General features: G+C 34.6%; 1 protein-coding gene across 2 annotated transcripts in view; it reads right to left on the bottom strand.

Annotated features, from left to right (window-relative positions):
* LOC136342553 (calcium/calmodulin-dependent protein kinase kinase 1) overlaps positions 1–12,017 on the bottom strand; it is an 87,580-nt gene that overhangs the window by 26,004 nt on the left and 49,559 nt on the right. For both annotated transcript variants that reach the window (XM_066288484.1, XM_066288483.1), the window contains one exon: positions 4,093–4,159. In XM_066288484.1, the coding sequence (XP_066144581.1) occupies positions 4,093–4,159 (67 nt within the window). The remainder of the gene's footprint in view (positions 1–4,092; positions 4,160–12,017) is intronic.

The following is a 12,017-nucleotide window of genomic DNA, read 5'->3' as shown; positions in this document are numbered from 1 at the left end:
AACCCATTGCACGATGCCCTTTCATAAATATTAATTGTGACCACAGGAGCTGCAATTCCGGTCAAAAACAGTTACTGGTGAACGCCAAGAATGAAATGAAGAATAGAGAATTTTTGAGTTCAAAAAAATTTCTTTCTTTCACAGAGAGCTTTCAATTAGTTTAGGCCCTTTACTTGTAAAGGCTTACTATACAGGGTGTTTCCTAACTACGTGTAAAAAATTTAAAGGCGTAATCCTCGACTGATTTTGAGTCAAAAATGTCTAATAAACATATGTCCGCAAATGCCTTGTTTCCAAGATACAGGGTGTTGAAATGTGACAAGAAAAAGAGATTTTATTTCCAAAATGACTCAATTTGGGTGTTTGAATTTTAGAAAAGACAATTTTTGTAGGATCAATTGACTAAACTGAATACGTGGAGGATAATCTTGAGGTAACAAGGCTTGTACTCTTTGTATGTGGTACGTGTAAAGTTGTTGCTCTTTTAAAACAGTCCACACTACTTTATGACTAATATTTAAAACAGCAGCTATTTTACGAGTACTTGTTCCCGGATTTTCTTCAATACGTCTTAAGATTTCTTCTTCCACTTCTGGTGTTCGACGTGTTATTGGCTTTCCTCCTCCTGGAGTTTTCATAAGAGATCCTGTATCACAAAGACGTTGAAAGAGGTTTTTAAAGGTTTGGTGGTTGGGAGCTTGGTGGTTTGGAAACCTTTCCATGTAAATGCGCTTCGCTGCCAAACACTTACCATCAGCAAGGCCGTAAACAACAACCATATTGGCCATTTCTTGATTAGTGTAATTAGGCATTTGAAAAATTTTCAAAACCGAGGTATAATCTGATTTTTGGGACACAGAACTAAATTCTTTCACTTTAGAGAGTAAAACACCAAAATAACACTGACTATCTTGTTTATAGTAGTGGAAGTAGCAAAAAAAACTAACAATAAACAAGTTAGTAAATACCACCAAACCTTTAGAAACCTTTAAAACCTTTTTCAACGTCTTTCAGTCAACACCCTGTATCTTGGAAACAAGGCATTTGCGGACATATGTTTATTAGACATTTTTGACTCAAAATCAGTCGAGGATTACGCCTTTAAATTTTTTACACGTAGTTAGGAAACACCCTGTATATTTGTTTTGTCCGATTTGCGGATTCTTCTTTAAGTAGCTCCATTTTAGTAACTTGATATTTTTATCATATAACTAAATTCACTTTGAATTTTATACGAAATGCTTAATTTGATCAAGCTTTTCTAAACCACTTAATGCTTGACGGATAATTTGATATAAGCTTCCTACTTAGAATGAAATTACCCATAGCGACAAATTGAAGAGCTGCCTAGATTAGCAAGAACGTACACTTCTTGATTATTTGGGATTATATGGAAAATTTGTTACTATATTACATTTTCATCTACTTTCCGTAAAAGATATTTTCCCCGTAACTAGGCAAGGCGCCAGTACTCTATCTCTTACATTATATCTATGAAAAGTATCCTCCGGTTAAATTAAAAAAAACTATGATCTAAGGCATGACTTTTCAAATTCCTGGTAATTTTCCTTGCAGATTTTTCACCTGACCTATTAGTATTTCCTTTCCTGAGTTTTCTGCTGCCAATTACGAAATCTTTAACGATTTTTTCGAAGCTTCTTCTAGATATATTTTTTTAATTCTGCCCATATCAAAGATTAGTTTTCTATGATACAAGTTTTTGTTAGACTTCTCAAAAAATCTGACTGTGCGGTCCTAGAAACTCCAGGTTAGTTGAGGTTAACAGTTGAAGTTAAAAAATCTCAGGATTATTTCACGAGCTTCTTCTTAATAAAACTTATTCTTAAAAAGTAATGGTTAGTAATCTAACAAGTGCGGAATGTGATTCTTTATCGCACGCCGCCTGCGTTTCATGATCACTGAGTGTCGCTATGAGCAAGCCAGTGCTGTAAAAACAGTTCAGCTTAAGTTTTCTAACCGTGTACGAGAAACGCATTTTTCCATTGTGTTATCTAGGTAATATCTCCTTTAGGAGATAATCACTCAGACTATCATCACAAAAAGTTGATATAATGATGCAGTGTTTGTGCATCGTACGGTGGGTTATAATCGTCGATATGTAATAAATATTTTTCAAATTTTGGCAAATAATGTGCAATTTTCGAAATCAAAACGGGTGATTAAATGAATTTCATTTAGTAACCGGTTACGAAATGAGGGCAGGAGTATTTTTTTTCCATTTCGGTGAATAAATGTGTGCCCTTTCGTGTGATTTCTTCGTCGCGCAGCAAAATAAAAAGACAGAAGCACGAATCTCATTAGGAAAAGCTATTTTACGTAACTCGTGTCATATTGCGGTCCTAGGTTTGCTCGTCTTGCAGGGTCCCACAGGTTACATAAAAGTAAGCATTTGCTAACTGGTTACATAAATACCTATCATGAAGTAGGGTACGATATTTTTTCTACGATACAACAAAATTATGATAAATGGCCACAACGTGTTGTTTGTTTTTCCCTGTTTCTGTGGACACCGCTACTGAGTCGTGGGAAATAAGCTTGTTTCCTTACTAATGCGCACGCAACCCGCACCAAACTAAAATTTACGAAAATCGAGATGTTTCGACATGAGGCCGTAAAAATGCAATATCCTGACAATTGTAAAAAACAATAGTTACCGGCACTTAACTGAAATGATATGGTAATGGCTGTACTTTAACAAAAAAATGAGAATATGGATTCTAGGACGTTCTAAGTAGATTAGTCCAATAGCATCACGCCTCCGGACTACCTTTCTGGGTAAATTAAATTTATTAAAGAAAAAAATCGATCTTAGATGGGCGTGAGAATGCAAGCCCATTCTAACATAATGTATTCTAGGAATATAAGAGTATTTTATTCGTGCGGATGTGAATGAAAATTGGAAAATGATTTTTGTCATGCCATAAAATGACGATGGCGTGGCGAGCCACAAATATTTGTTTTACATGATCAATCCTGGTTATTTATATCAATTTAATAGATAGAAAATAGGGTAATAAATGTTCGAGTCTCATTTTACAAACGATATTCTGTTTATGATATACGATTTTCTTTATTGAATCATAAACGTGAATTATAGGGGTGTAGAATTGCAAACAATGCACCTGGCAGCTCAAGCACAACGTCGGAGTAAGTTCATAAAAGTGATGATCAGAGTTTCTGAAAAAGGTTAATTAACTGTCGAGTGTTCGTCTTCTTAAAATTTCAAAAATATTTATTAGCTTAAGATTGTTTGAGTTGAGAAAGAAATTAATTGGGTGTCACGCTAAATTTACTACCAGTTCAGATTTTCGCCTTTTTATCGATAACTTCTGAAGCCTGGCCAAGCCCTGAGAGTGTTATTTCAAATTTCAGCATTAATGTTCCGTAAGATTCGAATCTTTACTCCTTGTCCCCATTAGTCAAATCAATCGATTGGTAAGTGCAGCTCCGAACATTCGTAATTTCTTGTGCCTGTTAGACGAATCAATCTAGTGCAGTTCCGAATATTCGTAAATAGGTACGCCCAAAATTTCCGTACAGAGGCTTTCAAGAAATATACAGGGTGTTTCTTAATTGGCGGCAAAAATGGAATGGCATTATTATAAGATAAAGACTTCACATAAAGGCATGTCCTAAATTACTTCCATTTTGTTTTACAGGGTGTCGAACTTCAATTATTTTTTCAATTTGCATCAAGTCGAAATTCGCAGTAACCAGACAAATCAAGTGGTTTATTTAATCTTTTGCTTGTCGTCGATTTGGTGACTAGAAGATTTCATTTAATAACAGTTGTAGAGAATGGCGTAATGTTTCTCAGTAAAGCAAATAGTGTGGAATTGTACTTGGAGATGTCGACAAGTACCACTTTGGCTAATCTGAACTAACTTAATGAGGGAGCTTCACGCAGCCATTCAATAAATTATTATATACATATATTAAGCTTCATTCATGGAACCATTAATTCGCCATGAATTCGAAATATCACTTTGTTTAATCTAGAAACGCACATAATCATCAACCAACCTTCATTTGTTAATTGCCAATGTTGCGTGAAAATAATCAGAGTCTTACCTTTGAATATCTCCTATTTTTGGTGGTCTGGATTTCCGGCAAGCACACCCATCTTGCCATAGGTTTGCTGAAACAAATTGCATAACTTTGAGAAGAGGTACTCTTTACGAACTTCCACTCACTACGAAAATATACTTTTAGCTACTTTTACCTAAACAAGTTTCTCAATTTCTAAAGTACTTTCAACCGTTATTTATGACCAATTGTTGCCCATTAGCCCCATCGCAGTACTTTTATTGAAAGTAAAACGTAAACACGTGCTAAATTTGACACCAAGCAATTAAGCACAATTTAAAATTGCGGTCCTAATTGATGTGCCAAGGATGGAAGTTAATTAAAGTTTAATGAATTAATAAATTGATGGACTAATAGACGGATCGACTGCATAAACTGATCATTTTATTACCATCTTCTAATCAATCTGTAATTATGCAAAAACGATTCAGGTATAATTTTCAAGTGAAATTGAACTAGTTAGGATGACACTCGAATTTTTGTTTCAGTAGTTTGAGTGGGCGTTTCATTAGTCGAGAGATTTGATAGCTTACCCAGACGCTCAACGTCGAGAGCGCCCATAGTCTCGAGACAGTAGGGAAATTTCTGCCCTCGTTCGTATATTATTTTATTTATAACCATAACATGTATTTATGATTTGGATATTCCATAACGATGTTTTTCAATTTGATGTCTGCAGTTTAAATTTTTTGTCAGCATGGATAAATAAACCTCGTGAGTGTTAGTTTTTTGCCACAAAGGTAAAGAGTTTGGGGCCCGAAAACGCTCTAGTGACGAAGTTGGATAACAAACCGACCAAAAGAAAGCACAAACCTTGTGGGCGATGGAGAGTATGTTATTATCGTTGCTAACAATTAATTAAAATAGACCAGGAAATCAAAGCGGGAAATGAAGGAAAAAAGGGGGGCAGGAAATAAAGGCATATAATATGAATTTTCCTAGCCTCTAATGTATCTATAGTCAAAAATGGTGAAATTTCCAGTTTCACTAACTTTCGCGCTCTAGGATGTGCAGATAATCATAGAAAAACATTATGGTGAAAATTCTAAATATTTGCTACTAATAAGTGAACAAATATGACACTTTTCTAATTCAACATCATGAATATCATTAATAAACCTAAATTACGCTATAATCATTTGTCACATATGAATATCAAAGTCTGTGCAAACACTGGCTGCTGTTTGTGGCAACAATAGCAAACAATGTCGATGCCATAACAGCCGTAATTACTATGTGATGATACATAACGGGAATTTACATACGTCATTGTGTAAATACGAAAATAAATAGTGTGTGTTGTTTCCTTGAGAACGGAATATGTATATCGAGAGCGATAATAGGAAATATCGTTATGGAAAATATATTGCAGTAGACATTTTTGTGTCTATAATATCATTAATGTCTTGCAAATTCCTAACGTAATTTAATGAAATTTGGAGGCTTGTCGTAAGTACAGAGAGACAGAATTTGAAAGAAAAGTCGATGGCCTTTTTCGGGGAATGGCATAAAGTAGTTAACGTTGTTTTTTAATATAGTCTAGAGATTTTATCTGCCAAAAATCCATGATAAAGGCAGCAATTCGTTATCAAAACAAATGTAAGAGAGTAAGTAAATAGTAACTAACTTTAAACTATCGAAATTTAATATACAAACAGAGAAAACTTACAAAGCTACGTTAGACCTTAAGAATTCCAGGCATATTTAACGTCATGACTCGACGGCGCATTTTCACAGAAAAATCCAAAAGGAAAATCGAGTCAAATAGGTGTTGCTTATTCCAAAAATCCACTGAGAAAATCGAAAGTGAAACCGCATCGAATGAAACGATAAAGTCGCAAAAGCAAATATTTCGGCTATTGACTCGAATTAAGAAACGTCGGCCTTTGCTTGAAAAAGATGAGATGTTTCATTATCTTACACCTGCTAATTCCATCATCCGTTAAAAAAAATGATTTAGCGAGTTTTCCTTTGGACTCAACAAAAAACAGGTTTCTATAGCCTCACCAGGTCTTAACAAAAAAACATTCTGTCGCATCGACCAAAATAGTAGTTCGCGCACCAAATACCTATTAATGAATGCTCTGCTTTAATGCTTCCTTTGATTTTTGTATGGAACTTATATCCTTATTCTTGGCAAAGTGGCGTGGACACTGATTTTTAGGCATTTAGTGCTATTAGTATTTTTTGGTTTTCATGGAAAGTAAAAAGGGCAAGTTGGCTGCACTTTGAGGTATTGAGCTAAAAAGTTAGCTGGTAACAGGCAGGAAATTTATAAATTAAATCTAGTTCGTGTTGGTTTTGGTCAAAAAACGTATACCAAATTGCGAGTTCTTTTTAGAACGAATTCTGCAGGTCGAGACAGAGGGAATCGGGCTTCGCATCTCATCTCTGAGAAGGTACTGTCCAGCGCTCAAAACGCAAAAAGGTATTTATTATGTTCTTTTATTGTAATATTGATACGTATAATACGTCCGGCCTTTACGTTCTTTTAAGGAGGCCCTACTCGTTATCGATTCCGCTTTAGTGTACTGTACTTTTCCATACACGTTAAGTCATAGCTTATCTGTTAGATCACTCTAAACCCAGCAAATAAGTATTATTACAAGTTTTCATATTTGTTAAGGACGATTTAAATTATTGATCAGGTTTGAGTCCGATCAAATATTATCATAACATCATATCAGCCAGTCAGATATCAAATATATAGCGCGTAAAATGTACTCATTACAGTATAAATCGTCCTACTCATACACGTCATAGGTACATTTGTTATGACTTCTTTGAAGGTTCATTTTACATACACTATCGGCCAAAAGTAAAGAAACAAATGCATTTTCCTTACAAATCCAAAAGCAAACGGTACGAAATATTCTAAACGTTTTCAGTGGATTATTTTGTTGCTAAAGAATTTAGGATTGTATATAAACAACCACCTGAGAAGTTTGTTATTTTTATGCGAATTTTTTGATATTGTTAGGGGGACAAAAGTAAAGAAACATTTTTTTATTATTTATAAAAATATGATATTCGAAGGACTTGAATCGCAAATTTATAGTAATTCAATAGTATTGAGTTAGTCAATATGCCGAAAGGTAAAAGTTTATCGGAAGAAGTTCGAAAATTAATAATTGAAAAATTTGAATCCGGGGAGAAACAAATAAACATCGCCAAGCAACTATGGTTAAATAGGTGCGTTGTTTCTAAAACTATTTCGTCATATCGCGAACGAAGAATCTTTAGAAATGTCCCGAAAAGCGGAAGGCCACGCAAAACTGATAAACAGACTGATAAAGTGATTAAAAGAATATCTACAAAGAATCCATTTTCGACGGCGCCACAAATAAAGCAAGAAGTTCCGAACTTGAGTCTCTCGGTACGGTCTGTTAGACGAAGACTTAACGAACAAGGACTTTACGGGAGAAAATCAGCTAAGAAACCGTACATTTCGGCCAAAAATAGAAGATCTAGACTAGAATTTGCACGAGAACACCTGTCGTGGACCCCAACCCAGTGGAAAAATGTCTTATTTTCGGACGAATCCAAATTTAATCTTCATAACTCAGATGGAATTCAAAGGGTACGGCGTCCAAAGCTCGAAAGGTTTCATCCAAAATACACCAGGGGCACCATTAAACATGGAGGCGGTCGAGTCATGTTTTGGAGTTGTTTCTCTGGTGACGGGGTCGGTCCACTATGTGTTATTCATGGGATAATGGATCGATTTAAATATTTGGATATCTTACAAGAACAAATGCTTCCATTTGCCGAAGATAACATGCCATTAAGGTGGAGTTTCCAGCGTGACAATGACCCCAAACATACCGCTAAAATGATTAAGGAGTGGTTTGTACGGGAAAAAGTCACTGTTATAAAGTGGCCTGCCCAAAGCCCCGATCTCAACCCTATTGAGAATATGTGGGATCATATTGACCGTCAAATTAGGGAGGATGATCATAGAGGATACAATTCAAAAGATGAGTTAATTGCTGCTGTAAGAAATGCATGGTGTAACATTCCCCAGCAATATATTGATAAATTGTTGGCTTCTATGCCAAAAAGATGTGCTGAAGTTATAAAACATAACGGTTACGCAACTCATTATTAATTGTTTTGTTAACTTTAATTTGAATAAAACTTATGTTTCTGTACTTTTGTCCGGCTTGAAATAAATTTTTTAATTTTATTTATTCCCGTAGAGCTTTTTTTTTGAAGATTTATAGCGTACAAGGTTCAGTACTAAATTCTTAATCTGTTAAAATTTATTGAAAAGAAATTACCTGACTGTAGAAAATGTTTTACCAAATTTTTAAATGTTTCTTTACTTTTGGCCGATAGTGTATATATGTCGGTTAATATCATTTTATGTATGTGTCCATATGGAAAAGTTACCTTACAAATTAAAAAAAATGTATTTTATAAATAAATTATTATTCTTTTCGGGCTTTCGTCCTGATAGACTTGCGCATATTGTCAGTTTCAGGTATGCGTTAAAGATTACGTCTCAGGCCTAACGTAATTGTTTTTTCTTGTGGGCAATTGCTGAAATTTGAGAAAATAAGTTTCACTGCGATTGCATTAGTTTGATAGTGCTAATTTGTAGTGCTAATCAAATATGATACTTTTGAGAACAGTTTGTTTTAGATTTGCTTCAGTTCCGTGCTTGATGTATTATCAAATACTTATTCTTAGTTTTAATGTGTACGTGTTATTTTGTTTACGATAAATCTCTCTGGTACGCTGTTTCACCAACAAAAATCCGGGTCTATTATTCTTGTCCACACTACATGATGACTAACGGTAAAATATTTCCCTGAACAAATTTCTGTTATTCCCATAACTAACTGGAAATTCCTCATTCCCTTTGGAAGGTAGTAAGCACTTACGTTTCAGTATGAAAATAAAAAAACTTTTTAATTTTCAACAAAATTATATATCCCTGATGCGTGTCAACCATATAACTGCAAAACGATAGTATACCGTACGTTCAGTTACCTCGCCTCCGGCATAATTTCGAATATTTTATTTTAACATATTATCATTAGTGCCATGTCAAATTTTGATCAGAAAACCATCGGCCAGTCATTACCAAAAATTATTTGTGAAATAATAAGCAGTTTACGCATCAATCAGTATTTCGTTCTAATTGACTGGACGTAATTATCTTCTAAAGTTCAACTCGTGTCCTAGAATAATATATGAGCTACAATATTATATTTGCGTCATTCCTAGTGTTTTTTTCTTCACGCTATAACATTACTGCTTTGATAAACGTTTCACTTCTCCGAATTTTTATTACATTTATTAGTTTATTACATTGTTAGCATAAATATGCTTTAGAAAACTTGATTGAAACACAATCCATTTTAATAGGAGGAAGATCCAAAATTAAGGTCTCTTGTCAGGCGAATTTCTATTGCAATTTTACCATTTTACTTTTTTAAGTGTCCCATTAGTTATCAGTTCATGAATGTGCAAAAACCATCTGGAATGTCCCGTTTGTCAGAGCTCAAAACAAAAACGTATCTTAGGAACATGAAATTTAACAGCAAATTAGCAAAAACGATAAACATTGCATTTTAATTATGCGGTTGACCCGGATTTTAAACATTTATTATCAAAGTTTGCTGAACAACTGAGATCTGTTCAAATAGTTATTTTGCATAATTTATTTTCAATTGTGCATGTCATCTAAACATTTTTGGGCCAGAAAGTTAAAAAGAAGACAGCAAATAAGCCGGATTTATAAAAACGACTTTGGATTCAAATTTGGCTTAGATCCAAGCACTGAAAAGTAAGTAACAGTGAATTTAACTGCCGCATTTGCATATGAGATCGAAAATCACATTGTCACTGAGCCGCCGTTGAGTTGCCGTCGGTGATCAGCTGATTTTTTTTTTTGACGTTGGTGCCCGTAGCAAAATCGTAGCATGCCGTAGTCCTGTAATAAAATCCGTCATTGATGGCACAACATCATGATTTGATTTTTTTTTATATCAAAAATAACCACATATTGCATGGCGAAGTTCGGTTTTCGCCAGCGGTGGCTCAGGTTCCTCGGTATTGGCCCGAAAAGGGAAAGAATGCTGTGTAAAAACTTTTCGGAACTCAGAAACATCATTTAAGTCTAAAGAGAACACACGTGAAGCATATGTACTTTTTAGGAGAAACTTTGCAACTGCACTGTTACAAATATCTGGAAAACGGTGACACATCCGGTATCAACGCCTGAGGGCGAAAAACTTTCTAACACAGGAAGCAACGACCTGAACAAGGAATTGAACTTTTGATAAATTGATGATCAGCAGTACGCTACAAAAAAAAGTTCGGGGGTTATAGGAAAAATTGAAAACTTTCAATAATAACTCAGTGTTATGAAACATTCAGTATTAGAACACGAATACATTAAAAACTTGCTCGTCTTATGTCTTTTGAAGTAGTATTGAAATCGATGTAAAATTTGTTGTTGGGACGTCCTCTGCAAAGAAAATTTTGAAAAATTTTTGAATGAATTACTTTCAGTCATGCTACTAGGATGCCTTTTTCGAGAGCAGTTAAAAGACGGAATACTTCAAGTAGTTTTTACTTAATTTGAATTAAAAGAGCGAGAGAAAGTAAATTACACAGGACGTCAAACATGTTCGATTCTGTTAAAATTTGTATACCTTCTGAAATTATTGTAATAAAGTATGGGTTTGTTAGCGGGATAAATTTTAACTATCACGTTCATTGATGCTTGCTCTTTCAAATACAATAGCCGCGTTCAGCAGACTCAACAGTTGAGTAGCTGTCATGACTTGTGCAGAACGAAATTCCACCCTTTAAATACACTTCAATGGAAACTAACGCTATTTTTGTTACGAATTTCAGATACTTAGATATCTCATAGTTGGATAACCGCTATCTTGGCCGAATGCCAAAACTGATTTCTTCGAAAAGGAAATTACAAATAAACGTATTTAATACAGTGTATATTACTGTATTATAGCTTGCCATAATGCAATCATTACTCACTTGTTTAGGAATAGGTAGAACTTCAATAACGTCTGGTACTCATTTATAGCCATTAACTACCAGCTTTTATAGTTTTCCTGTAAAAATCTCTTCAAGAAAAATGACGTTTGCAACTGGTGCAGCAATACATCAACACGAAATGATTAACTATCGCAATCTAACAACTTTTTAAATCACGTTTCCAACTGCTAATATATTTACTTTACCCTAACTGCCTAGACAGGCAGAAACTAGCCAGGTTCTAGAATTCATGAATGCAAATTACAAGTTGATTAATTACGAACTACCTTGTGTTCACCCATTTCGAAAATTATGATCAGAAAGCCTGATGTTTTAGTAATTTAGATTCAAGCGCATTGAAGGTTTTTACCCACAAGTACCTGGCAGAGGTGACTGAAAATCAAAATAAATTATTTCCCTCTTTCAATAGTTTACAAAGAACCCGAAATATAATTCGAAATTCAAACTATGCTGTAAATAACAAAAAGCTCGATCTCAAACTGAAAAGCGAACACAAAAGCTTCTGCTCGAAAGCTAGAAAGTAGACGGAATGCAATACAATGAAAGAGCTTGAGCGAACCACCTTTATCCCTTTTGAAAATGTTTTTCCATAGTTTTACAGCATTGGATGAGTAATTATAATGACTTTTAGTAAGTTGCCAAAAGTTAAACGAATTACTTTCCTGTGATGCCTATGAAATGGGCGAAATTGTTGGATAAGTGCTCTAAAATCCGGTTCGGCAATTTCTTATCGTTTTGAGATAGGCGTGTTTTGGTGTGTCTGAACATAAACAATAACACATTATTGTTTTAGAGTATTAAACGGGTCAATAAACAAATAAAGCATCGAGATCTGGAACTCTGCTCTGGAAAACAATATATGTATTTATCCGTTG

Source organism: Euwallacea fornicatus, chromosome 12 (assembly GCF_040115645.1).
Source record: "Euwallacea fornicatus isolate EFF26 chromosome 12, ASM4011564v1, whole genome shotgun sequence".
Classification (NCBI taxonomy): domain Eukaryota; kingdom Metazoa; phylum Arthropoda; class Insecta; order Coleoptera; family Curculionidae; genus Euwallacea; species Euwallacea fornicatus.
This window is presented reverse-complemented; position numbering and strand designations above follow the sequence as displayed.